Source organism: Cupressus sempervirens, chromosome 9 (genome assembly GCF_028749045.1).
Source record: "Cupressus sempervirens isolate cs-2001-9-10 chromosome 9, ASM2874904v1, whole genome shotgun sequence".
Taxonomy (NCBI): Eukaryota; Viridiplantae; Streptophyta; class Pinopsida; order Cupressales; family Cupressaceae; genus Cupressus; species Cupressus sempervirens.
Window position 1 is genome coordinate 330902904 of NC_143126.1, and position 24336 is coordinate 330927239.

The 24336-nt window shown below is 36.1% G+C and overlaps 1 protein-coding gene across 1 annotated transcript in view; it reads right to left on the reverse strand.

Annotated features, from left to right (window-relative positions):
- Positions 1–8873: 8873 nt before the first annotated feature.
- Positions 8874–24336, reverse strand: part of ERH3 (P-loop containing nucleoside triphosphate hydrolases superfamily protein) — a 111454-nt gene continuing 95991 nt past the window's right edge. Inside the window, exon 7 of the mRNA XM_089800027.1 lies at positions 8874–9659. Coding sequence (XP_089656153.1) covers positions 9378–9659 — 282 coding nt within the window. The 3' untranslated portion in view covers positions 8874–9377. The remainder of the gene's footprint in view (positions 9660–24336) is intronic.

Consider the following 24336-nt stretch of genomic DNA (forward strand, 5'->3'; position numbering starts at 1 on the left):
TTGTCCACAAATGCCTACAAGAAGTTTCCTTAACCATACAGCGTCTTGAGATCCCATCGATGCTACAATGTACTCAACTTTTGTGGAGCTTTGTGCAACTAAAGATTTCTCACTAAATACTGCATAGATGTATCCATAAATGACAACCTCAAAGTATTTCTATACTCACCTCTTAGCCAAATTTCCAACATATTGAGACTTGATGTCCGATAAAATTAGATTTCTGCTATACCAATCTTACCTCTAAAGTATTCTTCATTTGTCTTGGATAGAGGCTTGGTTAGAAGGTATTTTGTTTGTTCACCAGTGCTAATATATCTCCACTAGATATTATTTCTCTCCACCATTTCTCTAGCATAATGGTAAAGAGTTTCTATGTATTTTGATCTAACATGGAATACAAGATTCACTGAAATCTTTATACAAATTTGGTTCTAATGGTGAATGGTAGTGGGATCCAAGGATTGGCCAAAAAAATCTACAAGAAGTTTTGTGAACCATACAAGTTCTCGAGATCCTATCGATGTTGCAATCTACTCATCTTTTGTGGAACTTTGTGCAACTGAAGATTGCTTCCTAATAAACTAGGAGATTGTACCTAATCCTAAGAAAAAGCAACATCCCAAAGTGCTTTTCTAATCAACTATACTTATAGCCCAATCTAAATTAGTGTATCCATGTAGATTCAAATCTATATTAATATATTTTAACCCATATTCCATTGTGCCACACCAGAATCTTTGAATGTTTTTTTTTTTCCAACTAGATGTAAATGTCTTAGTTCACACATAAACTGACTAAGTGCATTTACAACATTACAAATATTTGGTCTAGTGTTGACCAACTATATCAAGGATGTAATCATCTGCCTGCAGAGAGTGGAGTCTTCTAATTTTGAGTTTGTTGTAGCTTATTTTAACTTATGCAAGTTTGTTTTCGTGGAAGTGGGCATGGTTTTGCATTCCATCATTTGAACCTTTTCATAACATCAACAGTGTAGTTTCCTTGATTTAGAGTGATGACATCAACATGTTGCCATGCTTCTAAACTAAGGAAATAGTGTAAAGGGCCTAGATCCTTCATGTCAAAATCAAATGCTAGCTCTTATTTACATTTGGTAATGAGATGGTCTTCTCCTATAATCAACAAGTTGTCAACATAAAGAATGGGAATCAACTTTTTGTCATTTATTACCTAAAAGTGTAGATTCATATTTTCATCATTATTGGAGAAGCCCAAGCCTAAAAACTAGTGATCTATTCTCTCATACTAAGCTTGGGTAACTTGTTTAAGTCCATATATAGCCTTCTTTAATTTGCATACATGAAAAGCATTGCCATGTATTACAAATCATTCAAGTTTCTCTAACTACACTTCTTCTAGTATTCCAATAATAAAAGAAGTTTTCATGTAAATTTGGGAAATCTTCCATTTTTTTGATGCGGAAATAGAAATCACAACCCTAGTGGAGGTGTATGTAGCAACTGGATAAAATGTTTCTTCATAATTAGTTCCTTTTGTTTGAGAAAAGTCTTTGGCAAAAAATTTTACTTAATAATTTTCAATACTGCCCTCTGCAATGAGTTTGATTTTGAAGAGTCATTTATACGAAACCATTGATTTATCTTTTGGTCTAGGTATAATGTCCCAATGATGAAGGGTGCTCCCCTTAAAACCATTCATAACAGAAACAAAGAAACAATAGCAAATGCGAGAACAAAATATGGACTTCTTATTTACACTACAAATGCAGAATTACAGAATTCACAAGTACAAAATACTAACCCAAATCGGTGCCTTTATTACAGTAATCTACATGACTTAGCTTTGAACTACCAACCAGAGTTGTCCTAGACAATGTTCGGGTCTTGCTTAAATAGGAAATTTTATGCCACCTCTAAAGGTTCTAGACATTGAAACTTAAGACCTAGAGCTGACAGACCCTAACAATACATATAGAGTTGGCCAAATACATCTTCGACAATTATTTTAGATATTTCGGGTAGCCCAACTTTGAAGGGCCATAACTCAGAAACCATAGCTTTGATTGGCTATTATAACCACTTTTCAAAAATGTCAGCTTCTAATCTACAGGTTCGAAATGGTGCAAGCTCCGTTCCATTGAGTTTCGAGAACTCATCCGGGCACTCTAAGGCCTCCAACAATGAGCTTGAAGATTTTTCTACAAATATTTTTGCTGAAAATCCGCAATAACTTCTCCAATACTTAAGCTGGAGCAATGAGATTTTTATGGTAGGCTTATAACTCTAAAATGAACCTTCATGTAGAAAATGAGAACATTGTGAGCTTGTATGAAAAACTTACTAAAAATAACAAGTTCCCATAAATAGTAACCACCCTGTCTACTAGTCCTTATTAAAATAGAAAATATTTTTGGGCAATGCAAGATTACTCTTACACCCAAGATACTCCTGCATCAACCAAACATTGTTTTTAAGAATATATTTGTATTCTTCTATCATGGTATCTTTCTAAACTTGATATTTGAAAGCTTCCTCAACACTAGAAGGTTTTGATTTGATGATTTCAATCATAAAGGCAACATAGTTGGAGTATTTGTGAGGTTTTTTAATCTTTCCCTAAATGTTCCTTTTGGTGTTGCATACTTTTTAGTCTCTTCAATCATTTCCTTGTCCAAAGAGATCTTTTTTGATTCACCATAGTGTCTGTAGGCTCATCAACAGAATCCACGGGTTTATTTTGAGTATCATCTTCCATATGATCATCGATCTCCCATTGAATCTTAGAAGGACGAATCTCTTTTGTGTTTTGAGGAGACTCTTAATCTTCAATATCTATTTCATGAATGTCTTTGGGTCTTTTAAATGCAATATCTTCTTCAAAGATTGTGTCCCTATTTAGTCCAATTATATTTTGTTCACAGAGATAAATCTTATAGGCTTTACACATGTTTCACTATAGCCAACAAATTTTCCCTTTTTGTCCTGAGGGTTCTAGTTTGGACCTCTTTTATTTAAGTATGTAGGTATAGACAGGATAACCAAAGATTCTCAAATGTCTTATATCAAGTTTTATCCTTGTAATTTTTTTGGGGGGGATTTTGTTATCCAAAAGGGAGTGAGGACATCTGCTTGGAATACAGACAACTGTACTAGCAACTTCAGTCCAAAAAGAGGTACGAAGGTTTTGGTCATGCATCATGACTTTGGTTTCTTCTACAATTGTCATATTTTTCCTTTCTGCTACCACATTTTCTTGAGAGTTTTGAGGAACAATAAATTCGCTCTTAATACCAACTTTATTTCAAAATTTTTTACAATTAATTGAGATGTATTCCCTCCTATTATTTGACCTTAGGGCCCGTTTGTTTGCTAGAATTAACCTGGAATAGGGAAACGGGAATAGGAAAATTGGAATAAATCTATTCCAATTTTGACCCAAAATGAGAATAAATTGAATTCCAGGTATTTTTTGGAATTAGATTTATTCTTGCATTGGACCAAAATTGGAATAGATTTATTCCAATTTTCCTATTCCCGTTTCCCTATTCCAGGTTAATTCCAACAAACAAACGGGCCCTTAGTGTTTTGATTCTCTTACCCAATATATTTTCTAGTAGAGCCTTGGTTCCTTAAACCAAGGCCCTACTAGAAAATATATCTACATTTTCCTAGAATAGTCACTTACAAAAATAACATAGTACAAAAATCCATTAAAAGAGGTTACTATCATAGGTCCACATAAATTTTGAATAAATGAGTTTGTATACATCTTTAGATTTACTTTCACTGCTCCGAAAGGTGTCCTTGGTGTTCTTTCCCAAGGCACACCCTTTGCAAGTTCCTTCATATTCTCATTTAAGTTGAGGTATTCCTGTCACCATTTTCTCTATTGAAGGTAGAGAACAAAACTGGAGATGCAGCCCTAATCTTCAAAGCCAAATTTCACATTTATTAGAAGATTCATGAATTAAGGCTTGAGAAGGAAAAGTGAAAATTTTGTATAAGAATTCATGTCAAACTCTAATAATATGATCTTTCTTAATGTTTGAAGTCTTGGGTCATGCTAGAACTATAGCATCCATGAAGATAATTTGATATCCTTTCTCTTCAAGGGCTGAAATTTAAACCAAATTACATCTTATACTTGTTACAAATAATACACATGTTGATTGGAGAGAGATGTTTGATTTTAATTGTATAGAGGAAATTTTGATTCCATTCATAGGGTAGTTGGAATCATCTTGAATGGTAACTTCCTCATATGAGTTTTCCACCAAGCTATCTAGGAGTTCCCAAAATCTTGTGATATGACGAGATGTTGTACTATTAATTACCCACTTTTAAGACTGTTAAATGCATTACTCTATAGGGTTGAATAAAATGCAAGTCTTTCAAGGTCCTTTTTCGAGATTGCCTTACTAACTTCATGGTATAGGAGCAACATGGCATAGAGGACCATCAATGGACCTAAAAGAGCTTGAAGTCAAACAAAGGCCATGTATGGTCATTTGCAATGTAGTAAGCCGAGTTTGGTCATTTAAGAGATGTTTGAGTCATCCAATATAATACAATGCAAAAATGATGCAAGGTTGTAATAATTGCACTTATTTACAAAATATGGCCTAAATGGCTCATAAGAGGGGTTTAAAGGTTTGTAGCCTTTGAAAGGTTAAAGGGTGATAATGTTATAATATGTCATTTAAAGTCCATTTTGATATGTTAGTAAGATTTTTAAAAAGTTTGAGGGTCATGTAGAAAAATGGAAAAGTTGTCAATATGTAATAAAATATTGTCCTAAAAAGTTGTCAATATGAAAAGTTAATCTAACAGGGAAGGTGAACGGAGATGGAAGTAGTTAGTAAGTTAGAGAAATTGAAAAGGCTCTAAACTATTATGTATTGGTCATGATTAATAGGGAGGTAAATTTGGAGAAGAATTGAAATTTAAAAACTTGTTTTTGTTGTTTTGTTTTAATTTTTCTGAGTAATTTTTTTTATAAATCTATCAGATGTTTGTATTGGTACAGCATCATACAGAGTGATAAAGATCTGAGACATATATTTCTAGAAGGGTTAATAAATTATATTCTTTTCGTTTGGGTTCAACCAAATTTCATTAAGTTTCGCAAAAGTTATGGTTGCTTTAGTGAAGGCGGATCTAAATCTATTTTGGGGTTAGTCATTTTGGAAAAAAATTGAATAAATTTTGTTTCACTAATTGGATTTGGCTATAAATTTGGAATACTAACTATAATTGATTATTCTTCAATCTCACCAAAGGGATTTGATTTATATAGCATGGATGAAATAAGTGGAATTGAGAAGCCTAAAGAGGGCACTTAAAGAAAATGAAGGAAAGCTAAGGAGACTAAAGGAGAAAATAGAGAGAGAATGAGAAGGGATAATGAACTTTGGGAAGCCCAAAGAGAAGCAAGGATGGAGAGGTTAAGGAGAAGAGTCATAGGATGACATTTGGAGTTAAGTAAGAAGGTGGTATGGCCTATCAAAAGGCTAATAGTAGCAACAAGGTAGAAGGCTTGTGATCAAGCCAAGAGCATAGGGGAGTTGCTGGTGTGCCAAGGACAATGGCAAGGTTGAGGAGTAGTAGTAGATACATATGAAGGACCTAACTTGTCAAATGAGTTTTTAGCAATCATGGGAGAATGGCAAAGGTATGGTTGTAGTGTGGAGGGTCAAGGTGTAGCAGCCTTCAAGGAAGAGAATGAGATTGCAGAGGTAGGCCAAGAGGGGGCTCAATTAGTGATGAATTTTCTCAAAGTATGGAGATAGTACAACATGTAGACATTGAACAGGAGGAAGCAAGGGTTCCTATGGTGAACCAAATTGATGAATTGATCTATGATGAGGTCACATTTATTTTTCCTAGTCCATTTGGTGTAGGTTTGCAAGGGTTCTACTAGGATGCTTATGTGGAAGAGGTTTATGAGGACATGAAAATTGATTACTTGAGTACTTTACAAGGGTGTCACTTGATTGGAACGTGCAAGGATTCACCAAGGCAAGAAAAAATTTTGCTTGCTGGGTACAATCAACAGATACCAAAGAACTCAAAGAGAAGAAAGAGGAAGGACAATCCAGGGGACTTGGATTCTTTTTGCCCCATGAATATGGTGCAAGAGCACAATGGCATGGAGGATTATAAATATACCTAAAAGAGCTTGAAGTTAAATAAAGGTCATGTATGATCATTTGCAATGTAATAAAGTCATTTAAGTAACGGTTGAGTCATTCAATGTAATAGAATGCAAAATTGATGCAAGGTTATAAAAATTGCAATATTTGTAAAATATGGCCTAAATGGTTCATAAGAGGGGTACAAGGGTTTGTAGTCTTTGAAAGGTTAAAGGGTAATAATGTTATAAAATGTCATTTAAAGTCAATTTGGACATGTTAGTAAGGGGTTTAAAATCTTTAAGGATAATTTGTAGAAAAATGCAAAAGTTGTCAATATGTAATAAAATAGTCATAAAAAGTTGTCGGTATGCAAGGTGCATGTAAAAGGGAAGGTGATCGGTCGTGGGGGTAGTTAATAAGTTAGATAATTTGGAAAGGCTTTAAAATGTCTTATATTGGTCATGATTAAGAGGGAGGACAAGTTGGAGAAGTTTGGAGAAGAATTGAAATAAAATAAAATAAAAATATGTTTTGGTAGTTTTGTTTTAATTTTTCCAACTTACATTTCCAAAAATTCACTTTATGCTTGTATTGGTACGACTTCATACAAAATGATAAAGATTTGAAACTTATTTTCTAGAAAGGTTATTGAATAAGATTTTATTTCCTCGTGGTTTGATCCAATTTCATTATTTTTTGCAAAAGTTGTGGTTGTTTTAGTGAAGGCAAGTCTAAATATGTTTTTGGGTTAGCAATTTTGCGAAAATTTTAATAACATTTGTTTCACTGATCGGATTGGTTATAAATTTGGGATAATGACTATAATTAATTATTCCTCAATCTCACCAAAGGGATTTGATTCATGTTTTTATTTCTGAAAATTATGAATGATTGTTTGGAAGCTCTAGTTTCGCTCCAATTATTAATTTGATTTAAGTTTGCCAAAATGTGCAAAATTTCTTTGGAAAGTTTTCAAATATTGTTTATTTGATTTTGTGAATCCCTGTGCCTCTGCATCACTTCAATAATGGAGATTTAAGATTTAGACATGTTTGGGCACTTCATCATTTAGTGACCATATGTCACATCTAAAACATTGTACTTCATATTTTTCCCTCTAGATTAGTGTTTTCCATTTGAGTATGTCTTTCTTCCTTTTGAAATTTCATTATTTACCCTTCTTTTGAGAGTGAGAATTAAGTACTTGAATATCTTCATTAATGGAATTTTGATTAATCCCTCCTATGATCAACCTTGACTCTTCTTGAATACAATCAATTTTTAAATGATCAAACTTAAGAAGTTTGGATCACGCACTTATCTATTGAAAAGTGACTTCCAAGATGTTGGGAGTCCATTCAAAACCAACATGGTTAACTCCTTGTCATCAATTATATGGCCAATGGTGTATAGTTGGTCTCTTAATTATGTTATCCTTATGAAGGATAATGTGATGGATTCACCCTTGTTCATTTTTACATGGTGGAAGAATTGTTTTAAAGAAAGATCCTTGTGTCTTCTTGGTTGTAAGCTCCCAATCCCATAGACTCGTGTTGTGGTCTATTGTTTCTCACTGTCTTTGCTCAATATAGATGTTTCTTCTTCCACAAATTATTATAACTCTTGTTCTTTAGGGAAAGCATTATTCCAAATTTCCAAGATACAAAGTTTGATGCTCCAAGTCAATCTTCAAATCTAACATTGTTCACCATTTTGCAGAGTATATAAAGAAATCTAAAGATAGTTAATGGTAGTTTGGATGATCTCTTATAAATCTAATTTGGATCTTCTATATGCTAGCTCTCATACCATGTAAATGTTTTATCAGATTTATATGTAATGGATTCGAACTGTTATTCTATGATTTATAGGTGCGTGTGTATATTTGAACAATGCTTGTTTACTTTTGTTGATCGCAATATTATAACAATGAGTGATATATCAATATCAGGTCAATTCGATATGTTGCAATGATATCGAACTATTGCTATCTTACCATCAATGTCAAACTTTGAAATATGAAATGGCAATGGTAATTACTTATTAATCATTTTGTGTCTTGATCATACACTTATTGGTTTATGTATATTTCTCAGATATCAATATAAGTTTGGTATTTATAAACATTAGGAGACATCTCTACATGAGTCATGTTTACTAATCTGCCTGATAATGACAACATAGTCAACTTAATAGGATCGATATGAATGCTTTAATTATTATCGATAGCATGATTTATAATTATTTTAATGAACTTGAATTCGCATGGATGCGTGGTTATCAATAAACTAATTATCGATCACACATAAATAAACAGACCAGCAAATAGAAGGATACAGATTAAATGCTCAAGGCCAATAGGCCACTTATGCATTTGATTTCACCAATTAGAATAATCTGACTGAAGCTTCAATTCTTTAATAGTTTCGATAATTGATGTACGATGTCAATATATTCCTCAGTAGGTCTAATGGCAGAGAACTTGTACTCTTGAATGAGAGGTCATGACCTCAAATCCTAAAAGGATCCATTTCCATTACAGTTTTTATTTTAAGAAAACGAGCCATCAGATGCTGACAGTATTGTACTGCTGCAACCTTATACCCTTAAATATAACTAAATACAGCTAAAGTCTAGTACTATGATACAGGTCATGGCTTTTGACTACAAGAATTGCAGATAGATGTTAGTGTAGCTTGTTCGGCCCAAAATATATGGACTACAAGCACATCAAACAATATAAGATAGATGACACTTATAGAACATAATTATGAACCAGCTTCTAAATTTATTTATTTTTAAATCATATTAAAAAGAAAAAGGCATTTTTCTAGGGAATTTCGTATCCAATCAGAAGGCACCCTACTACTCCCATAAATTGTCATTAATTACAATTATACATGTGCCCTGGGTGATCTCCTGTGGAAACGGTCCTTCAATAGCTACACTTCTTCATGGTCCTCCAAAACTCTCACTTAAAAACTTTCAGTCATCACTCTGTGTTAGCCATATTCTGTGTAATCAGATATCAGAAAACTATATGCATGTTTGCAGGGTCACCATTGAGGATTTGATGCTACTATTTCTTCTCTGAAGTTTTTCACCTATTTCTGAGTTGTACCTCAAGCAGAAAAGAAGCATCAAAATCTTCTGCTTCTGACAATGGCTTTGAGCATTTTTAAAAATCAATGGTCGTGACACATTAAGCAAATATATAGTAGATTACAAAAATTTAAAAAACATCACTCTATGCCATGTTCTAGAAGGAACCAAACTCTTGAAACCATTTCTCGTGGCGCTCTATATCAGAAGGAGAAACACTGCGTTGAACTTTGTTGAGTGCTTCTTCAAAATCAGACATGGTGATGGGATCTTTTGCGATGTCCTCCTTTGACATATTTTTTATTTCATCACGAGTCTTTCCTGCAAGCTTCCGCCTCATCCCATTCATGGATGCATCTCGACAAACATTGGTCAAATCATCTCCACTGTAACCATCTGTACGTCGTGCAACTTCATCAATGTTGACATCTTTCGACACCTATACATAAAAAAATCACATCCAATTTTTCAGACCCCATTCAAACTTAGCAAATATGCTGGAAATATCTACCTCAATTCCAAGTTCAAATCTAAGGATATCATCAACTAGACAAAAGCAACTCTCACATTTACAGAAGCTTAAACAATGTCCTCAATAGTAACCAAGTTTCCAGGCATGTTTTAATTTCAGAGAAGCAAATGCACAGACCACATTACTCTCATCAATAAATATATCTCAAAATCAGTAAAACATTTTAAAGGGAAAAAAGACGGATAATATGATTATTGAATTTCTAATGCAGTAAATTTGCATTCATGACCATGGTCATGGAGAAATGGATCTAACACATGGAATATTGATGTGATATATACAGCATCACAAATTACTAAATTTCAAATGTTCTTACCTGTTGGTGTAAGGTCTGTTAAATTTATCTTTGTATTCTACAAGCTAGCCTTTTATTACTTTAATATTATGCTAAGTTACCAAATTCACCCCTCAGCATGCAGATTCGACATTTGATTCGTAGCTAATTCAAAGTCAGTTCCGGCTCTTGTCAAATTTGTCATTTGTCTAATGAATTCCCTACGGATCCTTTTTCGGACCCTGGACGAATTTGGGTGAATGTCAAGCAAAATTTGTAGTTGGCAGAAGAACCCCAGAGGAATTTGGAGTGAATTTGGGCGTGCAACCACAAAAGTTGTACTATTTAATGTTTTTATTGTTTTGATAAGGTGTTTTTTCGGTTTAAATATAATCTGATTTATTATCCAACTGCCCCAACCCTAAAACATGCCTGCACTTCATATAGTGGTGTATGAACTTATTTGCTGCAGCATAATTTTACATACATATAAAAAAAATTAAAATATTAAAAAATCTTGTACGGACGAACCCGAACCCACATCCGAACCAAAATCCGAACCGAAATCCGAACCGGCAACTTAGATGTTATGTATAGTAGATGGCATTGGGCTTTTCAGTCCTGGCTGCATTTTCATGGTCAGGGATATCACAAGTACCTATCTCGTACCAGGGTGCTAATAATTTCAATTATACAAATCTGAACTGCAAAAACATGGGTCTATTTTGACTTATTTCTGGTGATTCACTAACTAAGTTTCAGGGATGAGGATCGGCAGGTCCATGAGGATGTCAGGGCATGGATGGCAAAAAAGTTCCTTAGTATTGGGGATGGCAGAGGTTGGCTATTAAATCCACTTAACCAAATTAAACACAGCTGAAATTTTATAAAAATGAATACACTGATGAATTTGCAATGAGAATTGTCCCCTCCGTAGCCTTTTAAGGTTGGTTAATATTTTTTCTCTCAAAATATAACCCTTTTTATTTTATGCACCACATGGAACAGCTGTCCAGCACTAAGGAAAGTGGACACAGTGACACACCCTAAAGTGTCCAAGGCCCAGGAACATGTCCCAAGTAGATTTTTTAAGAAATTGTTGACTAATAACCACTTATATGCTTATAGATAAGTTCTTCACTATTATTGATACATATTGACTTGCACGTAATAACAATTTTTGGCTTTTCATACGTCATTATAAATGTCTGTTTTCCAAAGCAAAAAGCAACAATTAAATAACTACTAATTGTCAGTGAAGTTTTGCAATACACTTTTGGAATGTAGTCTTTGGAACTTGGATAAAAGGAAAAATGAAAGGCATGAATATGTGCCTGGATTGCCATTCCATTGAGTTATGTGTGTGTGGTCACAGAACGTGTTATAATGTAGCCTTTCCTAATTTAACATTATAAAGAGGTGCATAAATACAGAGGGCATAGGTTTGAGGGCTTAACGGCCATTCCATATACTTGGGTGTAAGATCAGGAAAGCTTAAACTAAATAGTTAAAAACTGTCTTCTTTCTCAGGGCAGAAGGCTGATACACACTTCTATTCAAGGAAAGAGGTTTTTTAACTCTAAGTACTTAGTAAACCATCCAATACATTTGTTTAGCTGAAGTGATAACCAAGCAGTGTAAATACACACAAGTTCAAGATTGTTTTAAACAATTCAAAAGAGTAGGTAAATCAAGAGAGGAATGCCACATCCTCCTACAGGACATAAATCAAGAGAGGAATGCCACATCCTCCTACGGGATGTAAATCAACAGAGGAATGCCACATCCTCCTACAGGACCATCATATGCATGTATACGATCAAAGCAACAATATTGATATCAACATTATAAAACAGAAGCATTTTCAAGTCATAGCATTTATTAATGATTAGACCAAATGATACCACAAAATATTAACAAGGAATGACACAAGCATGGGGAAATGGTCAAAAGGCATGGCATCCATGTCTGTCGAAAACAAAAAGTCTGCAACTTGCATAGAAAAGGGAGAAGAGGGCATAGGAAGGCATGATTGCTGTTGTCCAAGCGTTGAACCTGACTGTTGAACATGGCTTCAATAAATGCAAACGATTGCAAGATATGCACAAAATGAATTTGTTCCAAAGGTTTTAGAAACCTTTGAGCAGGTAGACTTTGTTTGAGAGCGCAAAGAAAGGAAATTGTGGGGAGGAAAACAGAGAGGGTGAGAGAATTGTGTCCTACAAGTCTGATTGAAAGGTATTGATTGTAGAAACAGCATGAAAAAGAAGGATATGGAGTTTGAAAAGGGCATGGAAAGCCATAAGTGCATAGAGGATAAACGAGTTTTGCCAGATATTGTAATTTCCACTGCCGTGGTTGACATTTGTGCACCTGTGGAAGCATAGACAGGGCTGGTGAACTGTTTGACAAAATGTCTAAATGAAATGAGGTCTCATCAAAATCTGTGATGTAGGGCATGACAACATGGATTTGTTGAAAGGCTTTAGAGAGTTTCAAACAAATGCAATTTCCAATTATCAAGCTGTTAGAAAAATAAAGAGGGATCCAAAACATGTGTAGGAAGAGGTACTCAAGTAATGATTGAGACAAAGATGCAAACTGGAAAGTGAAGAAATCAGCAAGCCCTAAAGATGTTTTATATGCCTCTATCTTTTCCTTTTGCACTCCTGTATCCTTTTATAGGTTATTGTAGATTTAAATCTCTTCCATTTGAATGCAATTGGTCAAGAACAACTCTTTCTTCATCATCATTGAATGTCATTGTCATCTCACAAAATCATTTCAGAAACTAGAATTGCACATAAACATTTCCAAATATAGTTGTGTAGCATTAGGGAATTGCATCTCGCAATAACAAATGAATGGGACATTGTATATTTGAGTCAGTAGCCTGCATCGTCTCAGTATTTTAGAACACTTTCACTACTAATACAATCCTCCTCTGAAACCTCACTCCCTAAATGGAATGGACCAAATTATTGTTATGGTAAATCGATGTTGTATTAAACTAAGGAGATGTAAGCTCCTTATATAGATTTGGAAAGATGGTGTTTCTATTATGAAGCAATCGTAAACTAAAGACCAAAATAGAAATTATCACAGTTGCACGGGGACAGGTACTTGGGTACTTTGAGTACGGGTACAGGTATTTTTCAAAATAGGGGACAGAGTTACTTGTGTATATTAATAAATTTTTATAACTTAATATTTTATAAAAAATCTAAAAATGAGTCATGACAATGAGTTTTCAAAACAAGAACAGAGATAACGCTTGCAGATGTACTGTTTATTGTTTTCAGTTTCAGATTTACAATATGTTTGTAATAATAAGATATGCTAAAGTTTTAGATGCCTAGCAGAGAAGGCAAATGTTAGACAAGGACGAGAAGCTCATAAATTATATAACAACGACATATTGCAAATGATAAACTGTTGACTTGAACAGCGGAACAGTTTACTGTTAATAAATATTGTATCAGAGTTTCAAACCGATTACATATTGAATTGTTTGACAAACAGCAAGTTGATATGCAAACGAAAAATTGGAACAAAAACCAGAAATCTTAATCAAGGTCCTTAGCTATGATGCTCTCCACTGAGTATCGGGTACTTGGGTATGCGTATCTAGTACTTGGATACGTGTACCAGTACCTGATAAGCATCTCAAAGGTATGGGTGCGAGTACTTGTGCAACTATGAACATTACATAATAAACTAAAAACTAACTAAGATGACACCTAAAGAAACATTTCAATATTTTAATACTCTTCCTTAATGGTCATCGATTAACTACCCTGCAGAAGACTGTACATGTCTTGTGGTCATTAATTCTTCAGAAAATTTTATTGCTGCTGAGACCCTCAATGGATCTGTAGAATGTCAATGACCAAGAGTAGCCAAAATCCATCCAGAAAAATAGAGAAGGCTGCCCCCTTCTTTAGAATGCTCTACAAGAAGAGACAAGAGCATGCCACTAACTCTACCACTGAGATGAGTCTGCACTAACTCTCCCAGAATCTGCAGAACTTTTAACTAGAAGTCAACACAAAACATCCAATCTAATAATAAAGTTGTCCCTCCCTGTAGCCAAAGAGGCGCCAAAAACAGCTTCCACGATTTTGAGGAAAAATCGGCAAGAACTCCAAAATATATTCCAGTTTTTAGGTACGATGGTGTGATAATTTTTTTACGTAATCAAACCCAAAAAATAGAGTATACATCAATATGGATTGTGGAAACCTGATTGCATTGACACCCTCCAAACTTTTACAATTAAGCACGATGCCCCAAAACAGATTGTAAAAAAATCCCTTTTTTGAGAAAACTTTTGGAAAACCAAATATATAGCTAGCACAAAATCCAAGACACAAATTAGCATACAAAACATCAATTTAAAAATAATCCCAAAATAAATAAAAAATCATGGGGCATAATTACTAAAACCCACTAGAATTTCTTTTTAAGGGAAAAAAAATATGAAAATCCTTCAAAAAAAATTGTGCGGGATAAAAATTATGGAAACCCATCAAAAGTATTTTTAGGGAAAGATTTATGAAAACCTATCCAAAAAAATTGAAGGGAAAAACTTATGAAAACCCATTAGAGAAACCTTCATGTGGTAAAACAAAAGAGTTCATGTGGTAAACAACATACGCAAGCAACCTACAACTCGCAAAAAAGCACATGTAAATACATGCAACAAACATGCAAGTACATGCAACCTTCAAAAATCAAATACTTTTGCTCAAATCAAGAAATAGCATGATCAAAACCCTCGCACAAGTTCACAATTTTTGGCACAAATCTTAGAAAACAAACCGAAAAAAATTCATAAATTACCTCCAACAATTTTAATTTTAAAAAATCAAAAAACAAATTTTTGTAAAAGCTTCCACATTATAAGAGGCAATTAAAGGGAAAAACTTATGAAAACCCGTCAAAGAAACCTTCATGCGGCAAAACACAAGAGTTCATGCGGTAAACAACATATGCAAGCAACATGCAACTCGCAAAAAAGCACATGTAAGTACATGCAACCTTCAAAAATCAAATACTTTTGCTCAAACCAGGAAATTGCGTGATCAAAACCCTTGCACAGGCTCACAATTTTCAACAAAAATCTTGAAAGACAAACCAAAAAAAATTCATAAATTACCTCCAACATTTTTATTTTAAAAAATAAAAAAACAATTGTTTGAAACAACTTCCAAATGATAAGAGGCTTGATTTTTCTTTAAAAATTGTCAAACTCTATGAAATCCTATCGACCCATTCTAATACCAAGTTATGTTAAATCGATGTTGTATTGAGGAGATGAAAGCTGCTTATGTAGATTTACAAAGACGATGTTTCAATTATGAAACAATCATGAACTAAAGACGGAAATCGAAATTACTTAATAGATAGGCTTGCAATTTGAATACCCAGCTTTTTATTGCTTCTCAAAATGCTGATATAAATGTGCTTTATGTGTTGTTTGTTGTTGATGCTAAATAATTCAAATAGGAAACAACACATAACAAATACTAGCATAATAATATAGAGATGATACTCATGCAACATGATGGAAGCAAAATCTGATAACAATACACACCTTCAGATTTTATTCTCAAGTGTTGGGAGATCCTCTAGTTATACTTCAGTTATTCTCCACTTCCACTTGGGAGAATTTAGGTCAATGCAGTCACTTCATAACGTTTGTACACCGGCTTCAAGATGATGTTTGGTTGAGTATAGTGAGTTTGGTTTATAACTTTATTGGTATACTCAAGCTTTTCCTTTTGACTCTTGGAGATTAAGTATTGGCGACATGATTTCGGTTGGCAATAATAGAGATGTTCTATCAAAACCCTGATGGTTCTACCTATGTTTCAACTATCTCTGAAAGATGTTGCTTTTGCAAATTATAGTTCTTTTGTGCTTTTCGAAAGCTTATGCTTTTTTGGGAGGATTTTTTGGACAGTATTCAAATACAATATTACAATGCTTGAATTAACAAACTAGCTAAGCAAAGATACAGCAAACAACCTTTAACTATTAATCATTAAATGGGAGTATTACAATGAACAGTAAATGCATCTAGAATCAACTAAAGCCAGATGCTGTAACCTAGCATCTGAATGCAGGTAATTATGAACAACAAAACTGAATCGCAGCTCACTGGAAAACATTTAAAACTTAACGCCAAGGCTTGAAACGTGTTGCTAAGGCACCCAACATGCAAAACATGACTTCTAGAACGGCAAACATCGCTCCGGCCCTCACATGAACCCTATGAAACCAATCACTGCCTCTATTGCCAAATGCAGGTCTCTAACTAGCTGCATTTTGCAGTTAATTAAAACTCTTTGACATCTGCAAGCAATTCTGAAATAATGTCTAGCTTCTAAACATCAAATTATGTAATCAATTGATTCAATCTTAGCCTTTGACTAAGACCAATGCCTATGCACAATCTCACCGGGTATTTCACCAACTCAAGTGCTGAAAAATCCTGTAGAATTCCCAATTCACAAGCCAAATCTGAAACCCTTGGAAGATCCTTAGAGTCTTCACCAAATACAAACAAAATCAGCAATTCACAATGCGGTTTCATTTCTCTCAAATGCCTTTCTATAATTCCTCACAAAGGTTCAACCAAGTAGCTTTTCCCACAAGACACATTATTGAATTATTATTTTCTTTTCTTGTCATCTCTTTTCACTTAGTCACTTCCTAGGTCTTGGGGCCATAATTTAAAATAAGCATTTAAAGACATTGATGAAGTCTTTGGCCTTGCTTTTAAAATAAACTTCATAATAGCCATTTTATAATTAATTATTAATAAAGTATACTTTATTAATGAGTGGATACTTTATTGATAATTAACACCTTAATCTCGAGCCAATCGGTTTATTCCAATCGGATGTCATGTCCCCTCTTTAGTCTAACTAGCAGAGTTATGTGAATTAGCCTATCATGGGGGTCTCGTAGGCTAGCAGTTGTTGATAGAGACCCATGTAAGATATTCAGTGACTAGGCTTGACTTTACAGGCAATTGGGAGTCAGTTGGGTGCAGTTCCTTGATTTTAGGGGGTATCCCTATATTTTAGGAGGATGTGGCGGTTTCCAAATGTGAGGTTCCACGAGACCATTCCATGGTTTCAGTTTCAAGATGATAGGGCGTGTCCCTAGTTTCTAGGAGTATCCCTAGATTATAGGGAAGGGACTGTCAATTGACCCATCTCGTCTGGTATCAGTCATAGACAAGTGACATGGTCAGTTTCATGTTTATTTGGTTGGCTTTGGCTTTCAGAGGCAAAATGGGGATTATTTTAATATATTTACGTATTTACTAAGTTTGCATTTAAATAATTTATAAGGCTATTTATATAGCCATTTCGGAGCAATAAGAGGAATATGGCTTCGTTTGGACAAATGCGCCCTTGCGTTATAGCTCGTTGAAAAGGTCCTGAATTATATAAATTATTTTCACTATTTGGAGACTTTTTGGCACTTTCAGTTATGACATTTTAATAAAGTAATGTTTTACCTATAGATTGGATAACTTTATTTGGCAAAATGTTATTTTATTATGAAGTGCAAAGTGTAATTCTCATTTAGGGTTTGATTTACACTTGGGAGGAGTTATAAGGAGATGAAGACCTAATTGTGGAGTATCTTTTGACATTTGAAACTTGTGAGATTGGATATTTCTCTAGTGGAGTGATTCAAAGGCTTGGGACGAAAACGCTAAGTCAGGAGTGTTGGGACACAAACCTGAACAAGGATTTGGTGATTCAGTATTGGACTTGGAAGGTACTATTCTCTGTAGCAAGGATCAACATTCTTCATAGCACCATTTATCAAAAGGAAACATCACATTCAGCTAGGCAGCCAGCCTACTCCAACTTGGGCGTTTCTTCCAAAGGTAGCTTGAACTTGTATTGTGGGCACCATTTCTTATTAGCAGCCACGTTTTGTTGTTTGGAGATCATACAGGGGTTTGTGACAGCAACCTCTCCATCTTTTGTGATTGTAAAACCCTCCTACAGCTGGCATCAAGTTCATTATAGACAGCAGCAAATCCATTTGATATATTTATTTCTTTGACTGCAAAAATCTGAATATTATGCTTGATACGATTTGAATCATTTTCAGATTGTTAAGTGTTCTCAATATTTGAATGTTGCTCGTCATTCTTAGTTTGAAGTTGTTTGTTATTTTTCATTTACTTGAATATATCTTCAAAAACACCTAAAAACTTGAAAACAAGAAAAAACCAAAAAGAAATCAGAATTCTATAAAGTCTATTCAGAGGTAAAAAATTATGGCCAAAGTCTCAAATTGTAAAACAAGCATCAATTTCCAAGGTCATCGGGATTGGTGATCTTTCCGTGGTATCAAAGCTTTGATCTTGCCAGCCTATGAATTTTATTGACACTTCTATGCATCCGAGTAGAGCTGAGATAAAGAAATTTCACACACGCAAGAGAGCTCAATTCGAGCAAGGGTTTGGAATTGAACAAGAAACTATTATGGTAGATGAATAGAGAGGTTTTTGACAGAACCAAATGGAGGAAGAAGAGAGGGAGATGATGCGAACTCTCATCACTACACAGCCCAGGATAGTTCAGACCTTGGCAAGGTTACAGGGTACTTTGGAATGGATGGAGTTGGATAGACATGGCGGCAGGCATGGGAGACAGGGGCAAAGCAGATCAATTTCAGTCACAGGAAGTCAGCAGTCATAGATCCCACACATCAGTTGGGAGCTCCCTTCACTCCAACAAACAAGCATGCCCTTATACACCAACTAGGGATAGACCCTTACTTCCACGGTTTGTACCAGGTGAGCAGCCGGCACAGGTAGAGCCACCCGAGGTGAGATCCCAAGATTCAATTATGGCTGCCACGGATGAGTGGAGAACCCTACCTCCGAAGGTTAGGGATGCTTTTTCTCTTCCCCAGTATTGTGCACAACGGAGAGATGCTGTCAAGTTTAGAGGAGAGAGGGGCCATAGGCCACAGCAAAACAATGAGCTTAGTAGAGCTACTGGGAAGATTATATTGGCTACATATGATGGTACTAGCGGTACGGTGCACGAGCTTGGGTGCACAAGTTGGGCATATATCTATCTTTGAGGCCCATGTTTGAACGTGATGCTATTCAATTTGTGGTCTTGCATTTAGACAGGGTTGCCTATGACTGGTGGCACCATAAATTGGTCACCCAAGATCACGCCATATCACTGAGCGTCTCATTACCTGATTTGACTGTAAGGACACAGAACTCTACTATAGGGAGTTGGCACATCTAGATAGATTGGACATTCGGAGGCGTATGTTAATGAGTTCCAGCGTATTGCAATTATGGTACCTAATATGCCTCAGAAGCGTAGCGTGATGTTATTTATTGAGGGACTGCAGGATAGGTTTAAGGGATTGGTACGTGCTTTCAAGTGAGCCACTCTTAAGGATGCCATTGATGCGACATTGAGACTACACACTAACCCTACTTCTTATCAAACAGATAAGAAGCCATTCAGGGATTCTCGGCCTCCACAAAAGGCCAACACATCACCTTGACCTCCCAGGATGGACTAGGAGACAAGGAATGATTTGAGAAGGGGAAAGCTATGCTTCTCCTGTAAGGAGCCATGGGAGCCCAGACACCGTTGCCTTGGTAAAGACAAACTTCATTTGATTGAGGTAACATCCGAGATGAGAGATGAAGAGATTCCTAACACTGATACTGAGGATAGTCCAGAGGAGATTGAGCAGGAGCATCCGCAGTTGGAGTTAGACACTTTCGAACCCTTAGCATCAGTTAAAGTGACTATGGCTACTCTATATAGTTATGCCAGATTTTACACCTTTCATTTGAAAGGAACACTTCAAGGCCAGCAGGTTATGAGCTTGGTAGACATAGGCACCACGCACAATTTTATTGATCAAAAATTAGTGGATAGGCATGGCTTGCAGTATGAGGTGTTTGTTGGTTTTGGGGTGAAGGTTGCAGATGGCACAATTTTGGGTTATACTAGGAGGATTCCTCAACTTAGCATTCAGATGGGGATTATACCTTGAGAGATGATTTCTATGTACTCCTACTAGAGGAATATGATGTGGTTTAGGGCATGCAGTGGTTACAAGGTATTAAACAGTATATTACTGACCATCACCGTATGTAGTTAGAGTTCCTTTCTGGAGGGAAGAAGACTATCTTGAGGGCAGCATCAAATGGTGGACCTAGGTAGGTGTCTTCTCGCAAGATAGAGACTATCATTAGACATGATGACGTGATTTCGGCTACATAATGTTATGTGAAGACCAACGCACCTACACCTCAGGATGGTAGGGCATTTAATGTTGATCTACAGTCAATGATGGATCGGCATGGTCGAGTGTTTGGTGATAAACCCTTGGGTGTACCTCTTGATAGAGGATTTGAGCATGGGATAGAGATGGAGGATGGAGCTAAGTCTGTAATCACCACTCCATATCGTCATCCTAGAGCATAGAAGGATGAGATTGAGAAGACCATTCATGAGTTGTCAGACATGGGGTTCATTCGCCCTAGCTCTTATCCTTTTGCTTCTTCTATGGTATTGGTTAAGAAGAAGGATGGGACTCTGCAGATGTGCATAGATTATAGGGCCTTGAACAAGAAGATGATCAAAAATAGGTATCTTATTCCACGCATTGATGAGGTGTTGGATGAGCTTCATGGAGCTATCTACTTCTCTAAGATTGATCTTCGTTCAAGCTATCATCAGATACATGTGTAGGATGAGGACATACATAAGACTACATTCTGTTGTCACTATGGGCATTATGAGTTCTTGGTGATGCCTTTTGGTCTCACAAATGTACCAGTCACTTTCCAGTCCTGTATGAACCATATCTTCAACAAGCAGTTGAGGAAATCAGTGCTAGTGTTTTTCGATGATATCTTGATTTATAGTTGTACTTGGGAGGATCATCTCAGACACCTAGAGGAGGTACTTAGCATCATGGAGAGTCAGTCTCTATTTACTAAGTTGTCCAAATATGAGTTTCGACTCAATGAGATTTTATATTTGGGCCATGTGATCAGTACTGATGGAGTGAAGGTGCATGAGGAGAAAATCCAGGCAATTTGGGATTGGCCCTATCCCAGGAACATTATTGAGTTACGTGGGTTCCTTGGTTTATGCACATATTCTCGGAGGTTTATGAGGGGATTCTCTCAGTTAGCAACACCCTTGACAAATCTCACAAAGAAGGGAGCCTTCAGATGGACAGAGCAGGAACAAGGAGTCTTTGACAGACTCAAGGAGGTTATGAGCACATGTCTAGTTTTAGCAGTCCCTGATTTCTCGCAGTCTTTTGTACTTGAGTGTGATGCTTCAGGTGAGGGTATAGGGGTTGGCTTGATACAGAACAGACATCCCATTGCCTACGAGAGTGGGAAGCTGATTGATGATGAGAGGTTACATTCTACTTATAATAAGGAAATGTTGGCTATTATGAATGCATTAGTCAAATTCAGATAGTATCTTATTGGCAACCAATTCGTGCTAAGAATTGACTACAATAGTCTGAAATATTTCCTTGATCAAAAAGAGCTCAATGATCGTCAACAAAAGTGGGTACCCGAGATTCAAGCTTGTGACTTTGACATAGAATTTATTAAGGGAAAGAAGAATATTGTTGCTAATGTACTTTCTAGGAAACCATCACTTGCTGCCCTATGTTCACTGAGTGAGATTTCAGCAGATTGGAAGGCTCAATTTTTAGTTGAGTATTCCAAAAATCAGCATGTTTGTGAGATCCTGGATGGATTTGTACAGAATAATAAATATGGGGTGATTGATGATGTCATCTACTACAAAAAAAGAATCTACCTTGTTCTTGAATCACAGTTAAAGAAGCAGATTTTGCATGCCCTCCATGATACTCCTATAGCAAGGCACCTCAGTTATGGTAAGACATATAGAGCGGTACATGAAAGATTCTCTTGGAAGGGTCTCCAAGATGATATCTTACGCCATGTTCATGGATGCATGACTTGCCAGCATAACAAGACAGAGCATACTTTCCCCGTTGGTTCGCTGCAACCATTTCCTATACCAGAACAGAAGTGGACAAGATTCTCTATGGACTTCATTACAGGTCTCCCTCGAGTGTAGTGAAAGGATTGTATTTACGTTATGGTGGACAGGTTGACTAAATATGCCCACTTCTTTCCAATTGCAGTTGATTTCACAGCATCCAAGTAGCTGAGCTATTCTTCAAGGAGGTGTTTAGACTCCATGGTCTCCCTAAGACCATAGTGAGTGACAAGGACAGCAGATTCTTCAGTTCCTTTTGGCAAGAATTTTTCAGCCTCACAGGCACAGAGTTGACACCTAGTACCAACTACCACCCTCAGACAGATGGGCAGACGGAGATAGTTAATAAGTGGATTAATGGGTATCTACGTAACTATGAGTCGGGGTGGCAGAAGGCATGTGTGCATTGATTGTATCTAGGTGAGTATTGTTATAATACTACGCACCACATGTCCATTGATATGTCTCCATTCAGACCTCTTTATGGCTACAATGCATTATCTTTTGTTGCTTTGGCTTTGAGTGACAAAAGAGTTCCTTTGGCATAGGATTGGTTACAAGAGAACCAAGATATGATGAGTTCTCTCAGGGAGAACTTACAACATGCACAGAATTAGCAGAAGATGCACGCTAATCGGCATAGGACCGAGAGGGTATTTTAAGTAGATGACGTGGTTTTCCTATGCTTACAACCTTGCCGACAAAGCACCCTTAAAGGGGGAGAGCTGAGAGAATCAAACCTCGTTTTTACAAACCTTACAGAATTCTCAGGCAAGTTGGAAAGGTTGCTTATGAGGTTGAGTTACCCCCTGATAGTAGGATTCATAATGTGTTCCACTTATCATGCCTGAAGAAGGCACTAGGGCAACATATTATAGCATCACCTGATTTACCTCCATTGGATGAACAAGGTAAGTTGACTTTGGTTCCTGAGGAGATTCTTGAGGTGAAGGAACGACAGTTGAGAAGAAAGGTGATTCGAGAGTATTTGCTACGTTGGAGACGTCTACCCATAGTATATACCACTTGAGAGGGTGAATCCATTTTGCAGCACCCAGCATTGCAGTTGCTTGTGGGCAAGCATCTTCGAGAAGAGAGGACTGTCATGTCCCCTCTTTACTCTGACTAGCAAAGTTATGTGAGTTAGCCTATCATTGGGGTCTTGTAGCCTAGCTGATGCAGGAGCATCTTGCATGAAAAAAAAAATTTAATTTAAAAAAAAAAAAAAAAAAAAAAAAAATTTGGAGGAGAGAGAAAGTGACGAAAATTAGAGGAGAAATAATAAATAAATAAAAAGGGGAAAAGGAGAAAAAGAAAAAAAGAGGAATTTCTATTTTCGAGGTGCATAGGTGGCATAAAATAGAAAAATAGGAAAAATAGTTGTCATTCCATTAATCGAGGTGTATAAGTGGCAATTTAGAAGTTTGTGGAAAGTTCCTTGAATCATGTATTTAATATTTGTTGGGTGCTTAGTTGTATTTGGGGTGGGAATTTAATATTTATTTAAAGATAGTTGTATTTACCTTTTATCCCACATTGGTTGTGTTTGTAATGTCTTGGGTTAGAAGTGCCTATTTAAGCAAGGCTTATTATCATTTGTAATCAAGCTCGAGGAGTAGAAGCTCAAGGAGGAGCTCAAGAAGGAGAAGCTCGAGAAGGAGAAGTTTGAGAAGTAGAAGCTAGAAGGCCTGAAGACTTCAAGGTGTGAAAGCTCTAAAGGTGTAGCTCTTAAAGTAGAAATTCTTGGTGAAGCTCTTGGTGTGAAGACTCTTATTTAGGATTTCTCTTATGTTGAAGAAGTCATATCATCTTGTGGGTGTTGTAAGGATTTTTCAAGTATAATAAAATTATTTGTGAAGCATTTTTTTTGGTCTCTATATTGTTGTATTCTTGTTTGTGAGTTGTTAGAGTGGTGTGGCCCTCTATCACTAGCAATAGTGGATAAAGACTCATACAGGATATTCAATGACCAGGCTTGACTTTATGGGCAATTGGGAGCCGATTGGGTGCAGTTCCTTGATTTTAGGGGGGTATCCCTACATTTTAGGAGGATGTGGCAGTTTCCAAATGTGAGGTTCCACGAGACCATTCCATAGTTTCAATTTTAAGATGATAAGGTGTGTTCCCAAGTTTCTAGGAGCGTCCCTAGATTATAGGGAAGGGATTGCCAGTTGACCCATCTCGTCCAGTATCAATCAAAGACAAGTGACATGTTCAATTTCATGTTTATTTG